An 18,698-nucleotide genomic window follows, 5' to 3' on the forward strand; every position below is an offset into this window, starting at 1 on the left:
AGGCATACACACGCGTACACACCTAACTTGAGTAATGCTTGGTGGCTGAAGGCTGATAGCGGGCGGCGACTGTGTGCGCCTGGCTCAAATGACAATAAATTAAATTAGCTTTTGTGTGTTGCATACACTTTTTAATTAGAATGGACGGCTGGCGGTTGCACCGTTCAGCTGCAACTGTTTACCACTGGCGCCTACCGACAGAGCACACCGCTGCATGCCGGCCGCGGAAAAGTGAGGTTGCTCTTTTTTCATGAAATAGCAAATTAGCAAAGTTTCAATTGAATTGAAATTTAAATCAGTGTTATAAATGGATTCAGTGAGTGCTTTATGAAATACAGAGAAGATAGGAATTTCTAATTAGTTTGCTTAGGAAATCTTTAGGTGGTTATAATGTGAATGGAAATCATAATTTTATAAATATTTGCTAGATTTTATTTTTTATATTTTTTTTTTAAGTTTTACACACTTCAGAGTATTATCTTATTATAAATAAATAACTTACTAAAGCGTTGAAACTAAGTAATTGTCCTCCCACTTCAACACCAAACCACCTTCTTAACGATTATCCTCACTTGAAATATGTAATATGCTTATCGTTTTGTAATTACAAACATAAATAGTTCAATAAACAGCGATTTTCTCATTTTATCTTAATGATTTCATCAGAGAAATTAGAAAACTTAACCAATTTCCCGCTGTTATCATAAGCACTTCACTACATATAGATGTGTATGTATGTATGAACGAACTGATTCCAAGTAAGCACACCTTAAAAACACTTAAAATATACGTGTCTAATTACAAACAAGTGCCATTCACCGGCTCTTCACTAAACTCCGCGCCAGCAGGAGCATCTAAAACGTTTGCTGAGTAACAAATTCAACTCGCTTAGGGCAATGGTTCGCTGCACTTTAACATCTTGGCGAAAACTTTGTAGCTCGGCACAGTGAAACGAACGGGATTTTTAGGGGTAAAAAATTCGTTGATTTTATATTAATTTTGGGTTATTTATTGATGAATAAAAACTAGTATTAAGCCAAGATTCGTAGCTAAACAAGTAAGATGGAAACTACCGTATGAACTCTCTTCGAGTTCGCTCATGTCTGATAGTGGCGAATCGAACAAACAACTGATAGCAAAACTCAAAAATAGCGAGCGAGAAGTAGCAGGTTATACTATCTTTTTTCAATCTCAGTTAGGTTTGTCAATTAGCAAATCTTCGGAAAACCCAGCGAAGTGACTGGAATCCACATTAGCTGACTTAAGAACTTTATTATTGAGTCCAAACGCTTCGTCTCAATATAAGCGGGTTAGGGATCCGGGTGTCACAATGGACAGTCGAATCTGTTTCAGTGAGATTCACTGCATTTGCGGAGATCTATCTCTTAACCTAACCTAACCTAACCTAGGTTTGTCCATAATGCTGATCTTTATGTCCGAGATCACACTTGTACCGTTTCTTTTGAGATATCCAAAACTCCGAAAGATTAAACTAAACCCGAATATTTATCAACAAAGAGCTTTAACGATCTCGTTCAAAGCTGAACGATACGGAGGAAAATACCGAGATTATTTTGCTTAACCCAGACAATCTTAACGATTGGCAACCGAAAAACTTTTGCGTTAAAGGTTGGCCAGGTACTGAGCTCTCGGTGAGTTCTGTATAGTAGTGAGTCGCATAAAGTCAGAGCTCAGATAAGTTTAAACCATGATTGATAACATTGTCGCAGGCACTTCAACTGGAATAGTATATGAGTTTAAACATTATTAAAATCTTTGGATATCAAATCATCCAGCTACACTGTACGTGGCAATTTCTATGGCGACCTTGATTGTTGTCTTGCGAAGCGCGCTGCCATTAACTAGCAGACTCTTCTGATGGTGCGCTGGCGTAACGATGGAACTTTTCCACTTTTGATAACAGTGAAACATTTGGCAAAAATTAACCGGGCAGGTGCCGAGCAGTTTGTACAAGCAATTAACAGACATTCACACACGAATCGGAGTATATATGTATTCGTATATGAGTGTAGAGAACACTTAACTTTCAATGCGGGTGAATTGCAGACCCATATACATATGTACATACATGCGAGTACACATGAAGATATCCCGAAGTCAATTGGTTGTACGCTGCTGCACTGTTTTTGACAGCAACTACGCCCGCAGCTTGACTTCAAAGTCCTTAAGGCGATTTGCATGCCACGAGCACAGAGGCAGAAGCTTCAATCAACTGCTGTGCTTTGTATTCAACGTTTTTTGAAGACTTACCTTCACTCTCGGCAGCCTTTCGCTTTTGTTTTGGAAAGCAAGCATTGTTTCAGTCATAAAGCAATCGTACACGCTCATTCGCCCCACATGTCCGTCCAATTTGCTCAGTCAAATTTCCTTTACAGTTCATCAAGGTAATCATCGTCATTATTAATGTTCGGGGAGTTCATTACACGGTGCGTGTGTGTTCCGCTAAAGTCAAAGGTGAAACTTTTCTACAACAAAAGTTTTCTTTGGCAACGTGCTGATGTGCAATTTCATCACGCAGCAATGACCGAGCGCGTCCAGAGGCATGTAGTCCTCTCGGCGATGAGGGGTTATGTGCTTGTACCCATATATATTTATTTGGCAAATCAGCATTTGCGTAGAAGCCGCTTATCCGCTGGCACGAAGCACTCGTCTCCCCCAACGGAATTGTACTTAAAAAGTTTCGAGTTAAAATAAAGTCTAAATTTTTCACATGATTAATGATGCGAACGTGTTTTATCTGTATATTTTTGTGTTTTCTGCTTTCGCTTTTTTGCTGAAATTTTCGTACTGTTCTCAACTCATTTGCGCCAGAAATGTTATTTGAAATTTGCAAAGTTAATGATTCGTGAAGGTTAATCGGTGTATACCAAGTAAGTTCTGGTTTCTTTTCAAATTTTTAATTTTTTTTTTTGAAGATCGGTTTTTCGAATAAACCTGGACCGACATGAAAGAGATGATAAGTCAAACGCATTACTTGATATGACCACTTCAAAAATCAGTTAATTTTGACTATATTACATAGCACATATTACAAGCACATTTTCCATACTTTACAAAAAAAAAAAAAACAAACGCTTCTTTGCAAAAAATACAATTATTTATTTAGAGTCTCTTTAAAAAAAAAACAAACAATCGATAATCTCTTTCAAAATTGCTCTTTATTAGACTGCTTTCTTAATACACTCACTTTCGATCAACGCTCACTTCTCAGCCTCTTTCGCCTTCTTATTCGCCACCATACGCTCTGTAACAAAGCTATGCAACAAATCGGCGCCGTCTTGATTATTCTTCTGGTAGTAAGGCAAGAGCGACAAACGCTTCAACCAAGCGGCGAGCTTTGGGAATTTCTCTTCATCAATGGGCGCAAAGAGCGCTGAGGTAGATACCGAAGCGACGGCACACAAGTCAGCGATAGTCAAATGCTCACCGCACAAATATGGTGCATTGGCGAGACAACGCTCCAAACCGTCGTAGGCCAGCTGCATATATGTAATTTTCTCTTGTGAAATTTCATATGCATCAAAGTAGATAATCGGTTCGACCATCAGACGAACGCGTGGGAACAAATGACCGGCATCGAAGTAGAGACGTGCATCCACTTCCCTACGTTTCAGCTGATCTTTGGGATAGAGTGTCTCATCTGGTGAATACTTGTCCACAAGGTAGGCGTTAATAACATGTGAGTCCGAAACGATAGTGCCGTTATCATCCAGTACCGGTATGGTGTGCTGTGGATTGAGCTTGAGGAACTCAGGTGTCAGATGATCGCGCTCTTTGAGGTTTGTAGGACTGAGAATTTATAAAATTTGAGTGAGAGAGCAGATGAAATTATTGCATGAATTAGCAATTAAATGACAGTGAGCTAATAACCTATTTGTAAGTAAGGGATTAATGTGCGAATAGTCGCTTATGTGAACGTTTACGTTACGACAACCATGAGAGACAAATTCAAATGTAGACTGAGTACAATGTATATCCCTAAATTGAAGTTGATTTTAATATGAAAATAAATAACTCTTTCCGTTTATTGATTATTGATTTTCTACGATTAATTACGTTACGTATTCTACGTTCGCAGTAGCAACCAACTATCGACTCTATTTTGCTTTACATTTGAAGTGATAACCATCACGACACTTACCGCAAATCCAATTCCAGTCCGATAGCGGCGGCTGTCAACAGCACAGCGCGGCATGGAGGGCTGCGGGCCGCATAATAGAGAACTGGTTTCGATGACATGTTGACCAAATAGTTGTCTAGATATACTGTTGACGTTGTGTGATAAAAGAAACAAAATTTGTTATTTTAAAAGGATTACACAAACAAAAGTAGATATGTATGTAAATGCAAATAATATAAAAAATATATTTTGCTTAATGCCACTTCAAAAATTCACTGGACAACACATGAAGTGCCAACAACAATAATATGCACATATTTTTTATTTTTGCACACTTCACTTGACTTTCTCTAAAGTTTCATTTTGTTTTATCGTTGTAGCAAATCATATGGCTATCGAGTACAGCGTATAACACACGTTGTATAGAGAAACAAAAACGTATAAAAACTATGAAAATAATAATTCTAATTAATTAATTCATAAACTATTAACGCTCCACACACACCTAACTGCTTTGCTGCTCACTCTGCAACTGAACGTTACACCACACGAACCGCTACTTTTTGAGTACACAAAAAACATAATATTTGATTAACTGGGTCTTCTTATTTTTCTTGATATACGTCATTCAGTGAGCATATTTATGAATGCGAAGGTGAGAGAGATTGCTGTGTTGCTCATTAACAGTGTTGCCATTGTGTTAGAAAATGCTTTGTTTACTAAAATTATTTGGTATACATATATGATAGTGTTTCAGACAAAGGTGAAACATTATAAATTGTATAAAATGGGTCAGCTCATATATCTGCTTAAATTTTGGAAATTATAATATATTTATATACTCAAATCATCTTCGATTCGCCAATTTCTTACTCGTTAATCTGCGGCTCCAAATCTCATGATGCTGAAATAATTCTGTTTGAATTAGTTCTATCTGATTTATCTTATATTTGGTACGACTACGCGAACACAGGAAACTATACTTTCTCTAAAATATGGCAACCATACTAATGATCAATGAAGCTTTGTTTTTTCTCTTTAACAGAATATACTGCTATACTAGATGTTTCTCTTGGCATAAGTCACTCAGCGATAATATTTATCTATGCCTATAAATTAATTTATTGAAGAGTATATAAGTATTTATGGGCCGCTATTACTAGATTAAAATGAAATTAGTAAATATAATTGAAACACTTGTTCATCTAAATGTAGGCCCTAAAAGTATGCTTAAATTTCTTTTTTATGGAATATAGACGATTTCTGCTGGTTTCAGGGTATTACAGTTCATCAATATTCATATAAAGATATTTTGAGATTATGTATTTGCCTAGTTATTAAATAGTTTTAGAAGAGCTCGAACCAATCCAATGATTATGACCAGTTACGTTGCGAAACTTTCTTAAGTGAAGCTGATTCATTAAGAATCCAACACTGAAGGGCAACATTCTACAATGAATTACGAAGACAAATAATTCTTAGTTCTACATAGTAAAAACGTCTAGTTTATCTGCACTTTATTTGTAAAAAAATTAAAGAAGGAACAAAAAAGCTTGCACCCAAATTCCTTCACTTCAACAATTTCTAGACAAATTATTAAATACTAAATACCTTAGCTTTGATTTTTTTTATCTTCTTTGAATTCCTAGTAATATACTTATCAGTTGACATAGCTAATAGCTCTTTAAACATATTATACTTTAGGCTGACTGGTGACAGTCTGCTTACGATTGAATTCGTAATACGATTTGCATGCGATTTGTGATCGATAATTACTTTTGCTGTTCGTAGAAATTTCAACGTCAAAAAGTGAATTGAATTTAATGCCACGCGAAATGGTTCTCATATTTAATGGTACATAATATTCTATTAGTTGATAAGTCGAAATATTGAAAATTATGCAACGGGTAGAAAAAAACATTATTAGGATTATAAATATTTGTGGCATTGAAATGTCAGACAGAGAACGGTTTACATATACTATATACAATTAAACTAAAATTTAGATGTAACAAATGAAAATTATATTAGCCAAAAAGTCATGTCATAAATTTTGGCATTATAATTTTTTTATTTTATTTTGTAAAGGTCGTTATAAAGGGTGTGAACGTTTTTGAATACCTCTACAGATTAACCGCATATTTCAAATTCAGAAATTTTTACTGTTAATATAATATTTGGTATGTTCGCTTAATATTTGTCAAATTCACTGCCACCCGTTGTCAAATCACATTTATAACAATGCTTATCGAGACGAAAGAAACAGTTCAAAATGTGGTCTGGACTCTTCTCAGCGATAATCTGATTTTTGCGAGGCAACTTTTGAAAATGTCCTGAAATTTCAACAAATGAAATTCATTTGTTTTGCCATTATTATTTCAAACTTCTAAACGTAAATAAATTTAATTTAATTTCACTTCGCTCAAACGCTATTTGAACTAACTTAATTCCCACACCCCCCTATTCTAATTTGAAACTTGTTTGACTTTTCAGACTTTCGTCACAGCCGCTCCGCAACGTTCTTCCTTACATACGAGTATACCACAGTTATTTATGTGCCTTTGTATATGTGCTCGTATTTATTTGTGAACGCCTTTTCGCGCTACAATCACCACCGATTTAATTAAAATGCAAATTTGATTTATGAATTGACAATATTTCCACAACAAAATGGACGACGCTTTCGTGCAAAATATTGCATTTCAATGAGCTTGCCACACAAACAAATTAGCAATTAAACCGTATGACTGACATTCTGTGGGTATTTGGGTAGTTCGGCGATTTCGCGAGAAATTTAAGTAAAATTGAGAATTCTCTACATAAATTTTAATCTTTTGCTCAGGGATTTCAACAAGTAACAATTGAAGATATGTAAAAATATCTTACAAAATCGTATGATAATGTTCTCTTTCTCTTTCTGTATTCAACAGTCTAGAGAGAGTGAGAGAGAGATTCCTAAATATAAAGAACAAAGAGTGGCTCATTTAAAAAAAAATTAAAAGGTGACAAAAATTTACATAAATATTGAAAACGAGCTCAACATTAAACCTCTGACTTAAATTTCTTACTTCTTAAACAAATGAAACTTCGACAGAGTAAATAATGAAGAAAGTAAAGTGAAGAGATTTAGCGTTGAGCTGGTCATGCGACATTAAATATTTGCTGGTGTACTTTCAAGTTGACAAAAGTATTTTTTCCAGATATATTTATGTCTGTATATAAGTATCAAAGAAAGTAAAAAAACAACTTTTTAAAACTTTGTTGGGTGAGTTTATAGATTGTACTAAATATTTACAAACATACAATAAATGTTCTAAGAATTTCAAATCCAAAACCCCTCCAACTAAAACGCACACTAACGCCAAGTGAATGCTCTGCACTCAACATGCAAGCCATTGGAAAATGTTAGCTAATTAATCGATTAAATGCCCTTTACAATATTTTTAATGGTTAATGGCAACCCAAAATGAAATAAAATAGATGTGCCCAACTTTAGTGTTGACCCTTTTGCGTAACCTTTTTCGGCGTTTTCCTTTCGCATTGTCCTTTTCGCACCAGTTAGTACTAAAAACTTATGTAATGACACAGAACTTCACTTTACCACAATTTGCTTGCTAACCCAAACTAAACAGCGGTATTGAGCTGTAGCAACCTCTTTAGCACTACTTTGGGTAATATTTAGCCTTCTCCAGAAACATTTCAATTTTTTAAGTAGAAATCTAATTTTGCTGTGACCTTCTCCTCTTTGTTTTGTTGTAAGCATTTAACAGGATTTATTTTTTTAATTTTTTACTTTTCCTCTTTTGTTTTCTCGCTTTTCAAATATACACTCATATACATATAATATATATTTAATATATAAATGAGTATTTTGCATTTGCTTGTGCTCTTTGTGTGGTACTTCGTGTTGTGAATACATTTTTGTGGTTTGACAATAGTCCGTTCTTCTTCGTAATGACATTGTTCAGCTGTTAGTTGTGCTAAATTGGCTTATTGGCTGAATGAATTTAAATAAAGCATGTCTGGGATATCGCCAAGAAAGTCAAGTTGTTCTGATGGATTTAAGTTTTTAATGGAAGGAATTTGCAGAAAATGCAAATTCAGAGAATTTTTGTCAGAGTTAAAATTTTGGCTGTAAAATTGTGAAATTTGTTTCGAAGTTTTGATTGAAATACATTTGGTCACAATAATATTTAATATTGAATAATATTCATAATATTCTTTGAAAATGTCATCGTTTAAGAGGCTATATCAGTGTGAGATTTTCAAAAAATCGATAATTTTATTTTCTTCTGAGTATATACTTTCAAAAACATTCTGTGAAAGCGGTAAGGTCATTTCTATAGTTTCTATATGTCTTCTATAGTCGAAACTTTAAACGCGTTTTTCTCGAAACGACATTCCTCAAAACTGCATCATAACTACATCATAACTCAACGAGAAATTGACCGATCGACATCAATTTCAAACTGAATGCTCTTGAATATATTTACTATACAATGACCTACGACCTTTTGATTTGTTGATAATTGTCAATTTGGCATTAAAAAAATTACCATTTTTTTACCTCAAAAACGGAATTTTTTTCATAACTACGCCATTTTGTTATTATAATTTTGGATATTTTTCACAAATCGTAGGTCATTGTATAGGAAATATCTTCAAATTTAATACTCTTTTTGAATTTTTTGTTTGGGCTACTAATTCGGGAGAAGTCATGTCAGTAGTTGGGGAACTTTTATTTTTGGTAGCTCCCAAGACAACTCATAATTCCGTTATTTTTCAAGATTTTTGTAAAAGAAAAATCTTAAAATATAGCGCAAAATATGCCTCATTATATCCAAAAAAATTCCAAACATTCAATGGAATGCTTTCTTTAAAAAAAAAATCACGAAAATCGCTTACTTTTTCATGGGTTATACTGGTATAGTCCTATAACCAATATTTTTGTTCTTTCGAAATGTTATATATTTTCTAGGACGATCGGAAGGTTCCATAAGGGTTTATACACAGAATCCTACATGTTTGACTGCTGCATGGTATTTGAAGTATCTATGGGTTACAGTTAGATAACTTGGCCAAATATTTACTAGAAAGATAACGTCAATATACCAAGAGAAATTCTGTATGTTATCTCTCTAGGTTGAAATTTAAAGTACTCAAGACATTATACTACCTACCATATTTTGAAAGCTTTGATCTTTCAGATTATACTTCTGCGATATAAAAGCACAAAATCTGGAGTAGCTATGCAGCTATCAATAAAAATATGGTTAAGTAGGGTTGAATTGTTTCTTTGAATCCCGAAACTTGAACTTTTTAGAGCTGAACGAGACACGGGGAACGAATTTTTGCCCTTTTTAGTCCTTGAAATTTTGAAGCATTAAATATGTCATTTACGCGGTGTATATTAGCTGAGGAAATTGTATAAATTGAAGATTATTTATTTTAAGTCTTATTACCATCTATCCCTTTACTATAATAAACTTGTGTGGATATAAAGAGCAACAACATTATTTATAGTACCCCAAAATTCGGCTGCTTAAATTATGAGTCCCATAACCTTGGTTATTACGGTAATGACGCATGATGAAATGTGGCCAAATTTTAAAGAGAAAACTAACAATTTGCCATTGCACATACACACACAGACAGCCAGATATAAGATGAAATATGAGAGAAATAACTGCCGTTGGCTATCATAAAAACACACCTGCACGCACGAATGCGTGAAATATGAAAGAAAATACGCTGAGATTTCGGCTGTGCATACAAAAGGTCACTCATACGCAGTGGCAACTCAGAATAATGTAGGGAAGGCGCGCATTTATCTAAGCGCATACACACCAACACACATACTAATACAAAAGCTCAATTAAATATACATATACAATATAAATACAAGCAATATACAACTTCACAAATCACTGCGGCAGCGTGACAGAAAGGTGCTGTTTGGCCCCAGCACATTAATAAATACAACAATGCACAGACGAAATGAATTGCTGCTGCCCCAGAGCAACTGAGCATTTGATAATCCACGAGTGAAAGGCAAAAAATTCGATAGAAATCCATAGAAATAAATAAATAAATGCGAAGGAAAATGGAAATGAAAATGGATTGTTGTACGGTTCTTCACGCCTGACAAGGGTTTGCGTACGATAGTCCAAAGACGCGCATGTCGTGAGTCATGGGTAGAAGGCGAAAATTCAGCATAAGTCACAATAATAAATGCGAAATCCAATAAAGAAAAATTTCCTCACCAAAATATAGTAATACTACAGCGGGATTTAGCGCCCACAGCAGTCAAATTATAGCAAGCCGAGCGGAAAGAGGCTTAAGCGGCCATCACCTTGCACGCCTCGCTCACCTCACAGTGACAGGGTCCGGTGATCCTAACTCTCACCCGTTGAACTCTATCCAACCATTCAGCGTTTATTGTATTTATTGCTTTTCCTTTCACCAAATTCGCTCACATTCATGTGTGTTTTCGTGCGCAATTCGCTTCAACTGAAGCGCATATTATCAGCAACTACTACTACAACTACAAATATATACATTTGCAATAATATTGACTAGTACAACAATGAAAAGACACTTTAGCAGCAACATTTCGGGATATCATTGTCATTTGTTCAGCTGCCCAAAAAACGACTACCGGCATTGCCGTGCATTGATTGTCGAAAATAGTCCGAGTGGATTGAATGAACGTATCTCTTGAACGAATCTGTGATGTGAATTGCTGTTGAAGTGCCTACGGAAAGTACTTAAAGCTATCAGGTTGCCCGACGATTATTGCTTTTATAGCTACGAAAGCGGAATAAATATGCATGGATTTGCATGCGCCGCAGTAACGCGAAGTAAAGTGCGTATGATTGTTATGCTGATGGGGAATGACTTTGATTTGAAGTGATGTAGGAAAAGTTGAGAAGTTGATTGATACCAAGATTTGGGTTTGCGTGGAATTTGAGCTTAATCTTAATAAGTGAGTTAAATTTTAGAGACGAAAGTGAATGCCCAGTAGACTAAAAAAGGTGAATATGAATATGAATGTGAATATGAATATGAATATGAATATGAATATGAATATGAATATGAATATGTATATGAATATGAATATGAATATGAATATGAATATGAATATGAATATGAATATGAATATGAATATGTATATGAATATGAATATGAGTATGAATATGAATATGAATATGTATATGAATATGAATATGAATATGAATATGAATATGAATATGAATATGAATATGAATATGAATATGAGTATGAATATGAATATGAATATGAATATAAACATTAATATGAGTATGAATGTGGATATGAATATTAATATGAATACGGAGATGGATGTGAGTTTAAAAATGTCCTCACTTTGAATGCAGTGCCTTAAATCCACACTTATATTTATACATAAACTTGTGTACATTATCGCATTATCTTCGAAACACTCACGTGCTGTAATCATTTTTTATTCAAAACTAGCACTCATGTAAGGCTTCTTTCTTCTATCTTCGCTCAGCTGTCGTTTGCGCGCCGTCTTCATAACCCGACAAACTCTCACGAATTGTTGTACATGCTCATCCATTATACTCGCGTGTAAGAAAAACTGCTGATAAATTTATCTTAGTTGATGCTTCAAGTTTCCTCTGCGCACTTTTTTGTTGTCCGCTGCTTACTTACGATGTCAAAGTTTGCTTGCACGGGAGTCATGAATCATCGATCAAACTGTCAAAAGCGCTATGAAAAAACTCGAAATAAATATAAAAGTAATATAGTAACAGTAAAGCGCACGCATATAGATAAAGTGTTGTTGCATCAACAATCAAGTCGCTTACGATCTAACACTTGTGTGTGGAGATTTTTTATCTCTTCGCTGCGCAGTTGAAGAAAATTGCATTGCGGTTCTTGGGTCAATGTTGTACAATGTTGTTGCTGTTGCTGTTATATTGGTGTTGTGCTTGTTATGCTTAACTTTTGCTGTTGCTTCAATCGATTTCATCAGCATGTCTGCGATGTCGCATAAAAAATTTAATCTCACTTTAATACTTGAATTTGTTACGAAAGTAAGAAGTTTAGTTGAGCCTTGTCGGCGTGGGTTGTTGAAATTGACTTAGATATGTACGGTCGCTTCTTTCAGTTGCATGTAGTAAAATGTGTAAGAAATCAGCATCTTTTTATGCTTTACAAATCATTTATTTTCATAAAGAACTTTTATATTTATAGTTTTCCTTGCAAACTAAGGTTTTAGTATTCTTGTAAGCAGAAGCAGAAGTTGATAGATTCTTCGAGTATATTTGAAATAAGCCGTCGAATTAAAACTCGAACAATATTTAATCAAAATATAGTATCTTCGATGATACTGTTTACGAATAGAATATAAATCTGTGTCTACTGTTCATTAAAATAAAGAAATGTCTAGTTTGGACACTTTTCTCTACCAAGAATCTTTGGAATGTTATATTTTTTGTGAGATGGGTTCACTATTATAACAATATATGATCTAAAAAAGCTTGTTTTAAAAGCTCTTAGTCGGTCTGTGTCGGGCAAAGTCAAGCAAGTAAATACTCTGTAAGTCCTGAAGGAGAGATGTGAGTAGCTTAACTAGCTATTCAGCTGGTACAGTTTGTTCTATTCGCTACTCTTAATTAGTTCAGGAACACCCTTGATTACCGATCTAGTCAACCAAGTCTTCAAAATTATACTACGGAAGATGATATTTCCCAGTAGACTCATTAGCAAACTACGAAGAAGCATGCCTTCAATATTTTCCCCAACAAAACTTAAGCACAAATATAATTTTGATAACAACTACTAGAACGCACATCGTCTTCCGCCCTAAAGTATTTAATAACAACCATGGTAATCATACCATCTACTATCTACTCTAAATCTAGTAAATATAATAAATCGAGCTATCTAACTCTGCAGGCACCACCTGCTGCATCTAAACAAACACCAACACTAACAACAACTAACACAAGCGCACATGTATGCTGGTATCATTAGCAAATAAAAAGCCTTTCTCATCTGCCATTCGAGCATAGAAGGTCTCAACCTACCACTACTGCTCGGTCAGTGTAACCGCAGAGTGCTCTATTCTTGTTAGTGCTTTCAGCTTTTGCTGATACTGCTGCTGTTGCTGTTTCTGTTTCTGTTGCTGACATGTTGGTCAAGCCGAAGGGAACACTTCAAATTGCCCTTCAATTCAATTTTCATATCCTTTTGTATATGGCTCCCTGTTGTGTTCGTACGAGTATATATATGCAGCTACTTGTATTCAGTTGTGGTTATACGGCCATTTGCTATTCTTTAGATATGTTGCGGTTTCCTTTTATGTTACTCATTTTACAAGGCTTTGTATCTTTGGTACTTTGTTGCCTTGAGAGCTTTCAATATACATTGTATATACATTTATTTATTAATTCTATTAAAGCATTTTCGTTAGACACGGACTCAGTTAAATGAGGTTTTTATTAAATTAAATCGCTTAAAATAATTAAGTTCCTTGAAGTGGTAATAAGTGTGTAAAGACTTCGAAGTTTTGCAATTTATTTAGTTATTCTTTAATTCAATTATTCCTTTGCGAGTCAAAGAATAAGTTTGTCTAGAGAGTGTTCTCATATCATTTTCTTCCTCATAAATCTCACCATCAACATTCAATGAAGTGCGCACTTAAGTACCCATCTAAATCAAAGCGCGCAACAGTCTGCTTTCATCCACCGAAAATTTATATAATTACCCAATTACAGCACTTTAGCAGCACTTAGCGCCAGTCGGCAATCATCATGTGTCATTTAGCTTTCAAGTTTTTCTAACTTGCACGAAGTTTCCAGCTTTTCACATGGACATTATCTCCTTTCGGCCATTCCACTCGATACTAGCTCACCACTGTTCTATTCCTGTTCTTCATATAGCCATCACAAATCACCGCTGCTGCCTCTATTAAATATCATTAAGTTAGGCGCTGAGTGATTGTTCGTCCATGCACGCACCCGCTGGATTAGAGTCATAAATCTCTGCGTCTCTAGCAAAAAGGTATTTATTTATAGCCCAAAATTAACAACATTCAACACCCTAGTAATGCTTTAAAAGTGCGAAACTTCCAAAAAATGCTGAGGGTTCTAAAATAAGGCACTTTGAGTGAATATTTAAGCTTCCTGTTTGGTTTCTTTCAATGTCTAACCGTTTTTGGTCATAAAAGCTGAAAAAGTAAAGGTTTGGAAGTTTTTATTACTCATATTTTACTTCCAACGTTCTACTTTTCTTATCGGTGTAATGAGATAAATATTTTTGCATAATTTTATTATTCTTCTAGCATTTAAAAGGTCTTTGTGAATCTCTCTTTGTAAAGTCATATAACTCTTCGTAATGATGTGCCGTTTCATTAGCTAGTTATCGTTTAAAGGTCAAGGTGTATCTGCTCAACTGAGTGCTTAGTTTATGAGTACCGTTAGATTATAGCTTCGTCAATTTTGCCCCTTCAAATTTACTTTATTGACAATAAAAATCACGGCTCCATAAATAAGATTACATTTATGCGAGAAATAAGCAAGTGATGTTATTAAGGAGAACGAATCAAATTATATAAAATAATATAAAGAAAGAAAAGACAAAAGACCAGAAATACCATTCATGAGAAAGGTAGCAACTATTAATGTATATTTTAGAATTTATGAGAACACATTTTTTTCAACTTTTCATGTTCATATTGTTTAGTAAATTATGGAGTTCGGTTGACTTTATGCAAAAATAAAAGAATTGTGTTTGTTGATTCTCATGACCCATGAAACAAAACCCTCACAGAGCTTCAACTCCGTAGTGTTACTAATTTAATATAATAATAAAGACCTGATATGAAAACAGTTAATTTTTTGGAAGAATAATATTCTCCACATAGTTTTTATGAATCTCATAAAGCACTTCAAGCTGGAAGTCTATTTATAGATATCTTGTAGGATCTTATCATAAAATTTCTGTTATATGGTTTTGAATATGTATGCATGGTTTTCTGGAAACTTAAAATGAGTTTCTAAGGATTCCAAAGGTACCAATAATATACGGCTTTATAACGAGAAGAATACTTAGTTTCGAAAAATTAGAATATTGATCACATCATATTATCATAAACCTGTCAATACCACAAATATATCTTTTTTATTCGCAAAAGTACAGTTATCATCCAATACAGTTAAAGAATTACAATTTCTTCACTATACTTAAATGCTTAGAGCTAATATTTACGAAGTGTTTTAACTCAATCTTGAGCTTTCTTAACACAAAATGTAATTGATTAGACCTGGATTCTCTCTTAAAACTTAAACTTTTTTATTTTTTTGCACACATTTTCTGATATTTATACAGTAGGTAATTTGGACAACTTTTAGTTAAATTGAATCAAAAAATTTTCTTGAAACCTCACCATTTAAATCTCTTACAAAACCTGCTCATAAATCTAAAGATTCCACCGGTTAATAACATATTGAAGTAAGACAGAGAGAGAGAGAGAGTGAAATGTCAGACAACTATTTTATACACGTTCAATTAATGAGTTTATCAGCATCTGCAAATTTATCTGTCAACCCTGACAAACTACGAACAATATGAGTTAATGAACATGCAACTACACGAACAAGTTAATTTCTCTCCCCATGTGTTGTTTACAAATAATTCGTTTTCATTAAATCGTAATAGATGCCTTGTGCTGGAGCGCTTCCCCAAACGTATAAATTATATGATTAACTAATTTACGCACACAATTTTAGCGCCATACATTTTACAGTGAGCCGTTATTTGCAGGACAATGAGGGAGTTGTTGCCTCAACTCAATGCAAACAAATAAATAACGGTGCTACAGCACATACCCGCATACATAGATATCGTGGTTGGCATTGTTCGATGTGGAGCACAACTAAATATCCTGTCGCTGTATAATGCGTGTGTAAAAGGATTGCAAAACTTTTAGTTATACGTTTATAAATAAGTTGTTGCAGACAATGGAAATATATGTGTACAGTGCCTTTAATTAATGCGCAGCAAATATTGTGCAACAACAGAGGGTGACAAATTGAACGGTGGGAAGTTGCTTAGTTGGCGGGTAGTTGACAGGAAATGCAATGCAAACGTTTTAACTGTATTAAATTAGTGGTGAAATCAATAACATCGCCACTCACTGCAACCAACTTCACCAAGTCTCACTCCGCGCATAGTAGTTGGCCACCCTGTCTACTGTCCCCACAGTCGCTATCACCATAATTGTTGTCAACACAATTTTATATCTTCCGGTCGTTTCATTGTGCTCGTTCGCCGTTGCCGCAGCATGGGGATTGTGGCGATGAGCAACAGTCGATTGCAGGAAATTAATGAAACTGAAATGATTTCATTTTAATTGAGCGTTGTTTAGTACACATACATTCGAGTATATAGTTCCTTTATGTGTAGGAATTACTGTTGGCTTTTGTTTTGTTGCTTTGTTATTGCGGCTTATCTCTTTGTTCTCATATTCTAGTGCTATGAGTAATAAAAGGTGGCAGTAAATGGTTGAATAGTTTGGTGAATTTAAGTGTTTCGTTTTTAGTTTCATAGACTGTGTTATCAACGATATAGTGAGAATTCTAAACATGTAGTAACGTGTAACAAGTCCTTAACTTTCAGTCATCTCGATAAATTCCTTTTACTGTCATCCCAAACCATTTTCTGACAGCTTTCGTCCGACGAAACCTTTTTGGTGATTGCAGTGGCTGCTTCTTATTGAAACGATACGAAGTCTTCATCCCTCAAATATATGGAGTTTCTTCCAATATTCCTTAGGCATTGTTCTTTATTGTTTTAATACTATTTACGATGATATTTTATGTATTTTTAAGACTGGACCTCTTTGATTTGCGAATATGGGAAATCTCTATTACCACCACCCCCCTACTTACCTCTGGTTTTGGTACCATTTTTGGTATACTTACCCTAACACTTTGGTGAAATGGTACTGATACGACCCGTATAACCCCATTTGCGCGTCGTGAAAAAATCGTTTTTTTTTGTCGATTGTCACGCTCCCGGTGATCGTGGAGTGATGGTGGATGGACCAAAAAGTTAGTGCTCGGTAGCACTAACATGTATAAACCACCAAAGGTGCATCATTGGGTCGCCATCGAAATATGGTACACGCTTCTTCTAACGCTAGGTTCGCTACCAATGGCGCAAATGGTAGCCAATGGAACCTACTAGGTGGCCCAAAGCGTTTGAGCCACCACCCGGACGCCGAGCCGAGTCCACAACAGCCCGCCACGCTTCTCTCCTTTTGGCAGCTTGGCTCCAATTGGTAATACCAAGTGAAGACAGGTCCTTCTACACTTAGTCCATCCATCGGAGTGGAGGCCTCCCTTTTCCTCGGTTTCCACCAGTGGGTACTGCATCGAACATTTTCAGAGTTGGAGCACTTTCGTCGTCGAATAACACATACAGCTCATCATTCCATCTTCTGCGCTATTCGCCGTTGCCAATGTTTAAGGGACCATAAATCTTCCGCATAACCTTTTTCTCGAAAACTCCTAGTGACGTCTCATCGGATGTTGACACCGTCCACGAACAAAAACTAAACTCTACAAGTCTATCGTCCTTCCCGTCCTACTTTATACTTCTATACATTATAATGGTAATTTGGGTGAGTTCTTCAGCCACACAATCGTTCTATCACATTCAATTTGACCTCTAATATCAGAGTATTATCTACTACTTTAAACGCTTACTTTCTTTCATCTTAGATGAATCCATCTGATCCAATTAAACTTATTTCCTACTCACACCATCTTCATCTTAATTCTACTGTACTATCATATATATTCAACTATTAGTGCGTTAAGAACGCATTCCTTTTATTCAACTGTTGCTTTTACAATTTCTCTGCTCTCACTCCCTGTAATTATTAACTTTACATTGTTTCAACAGTTTGTGGCTTGTATTTTGACTACAGTAATGACAGCATTTAGGCAAATGCAAATGCCTACAACAGTTAACGCTTCAGCAGCAACAGCAACTGAAACCATTGTGACAAGTTTCTAACAATGGCTCTACTGAAATAATAACTATTAGCAGCGGTTGGCAGTTGTAATTAAGCATTCATGGTTAACGGCATTTAAGCGATAATCACCGATGGTGTAAAGTCTGCGAGTGTATGTTTCACTAATACTTTATGTCTTTTCGGTATTGTTCGTGTAATCTTGTATTGTTGAGGATGCTGTTAGAAGACCAAACTCATTAAAGTGATTGCGGTGTTTACTGGATGGTAATTTTTGTTAGAGCTCAACAAAAATTTCTTGGGAGCACAACAATAAATATAATGAAACAATCTATGTAACATTGTTTTTAGGGAATCTGAAACCGAAAATAATAATATTGTTAAACATTTCAGAAAACTTTGTTGAGTTAGTCAGTTGGATGCACTCTGAAAACCTTTTTTTCTTCGATTGCCACTGGATCGGGGATGCTACAATTAATCTTGTCGGCTGATTATCGATTATAGTGAGATGCTTTTAGATTTCAGAGGTAA

At 35.0% G+C, this 18,698-nt stretch overlaps 1 protein-coding gene across 1 annotated transcript; it reads right to left on the minus strand.

Annotated features, from left to right (window-relative positions):
* Nucleotides 1-3,160: 3,160 nt before the first annotated feature.
* LOC105211682 (glutathione S-transferase 1) lies at nucleotides 3,161-4,757 on the minus strand. The gene is made up of 3 exons (XM_011183254.3): nucleotides 4,647-4,757; nucleotides 4,163-4,286; nucleotides 3,161-3,810 (listed from the first exon to the last, which is right to left on the minus strand). The coding sequence occupies exons 2-3, from the start codon at nucleotides 4,258-4,260 to the stop codon at nucleotides 3,222-3,224; spliced, it is 687 nt and encodes a 228-aa protein (XP_011181556.2). The 5' UTR covers nucleotides 4,261-4,286; nucleotides 4,647-4,757; the 3' UTR covers nucleotides 3,161-3,221.
* Between the last annotated feature and the right edge of the window lie 13,941 nt (nucleotides 4,758-18,698).

This window comes from Zeugodacus cucurbitae, chromosome 6 (assembly GCF_028554725.1).
Source record: "Zeugodacus cucurbitae isolate PBARC_wt_2022May chromosome 6, idZeuCucr1.2, whole genome shotgun sequence".
Classification (NCBI taxonomy): domain Eukaryota; kingdom Metazoa; phylum Arthropoda; class Insecta; order Diptera; family Tephritidae; genus Zeugodacus; species Zeugodacus cucurbitae.

Bases quoted from the DNA above. Each gene is read 5' to 3' on its own strand.
- LOC105211682 (XM_011183254.3), bottom strand. From the start codon at position 4,260: ATGTCATCGAAACCAGTTCTCTATTATGCGGCCCGCAGCCCTCCATGC. The intron at 3,811-4,162 runs GTAAGTGTCGTG...ATAAATTCTCAG, and splicing joins GGACTGGAATTGGATTTGCG to TCCTACAAACCTCAAAGAGC.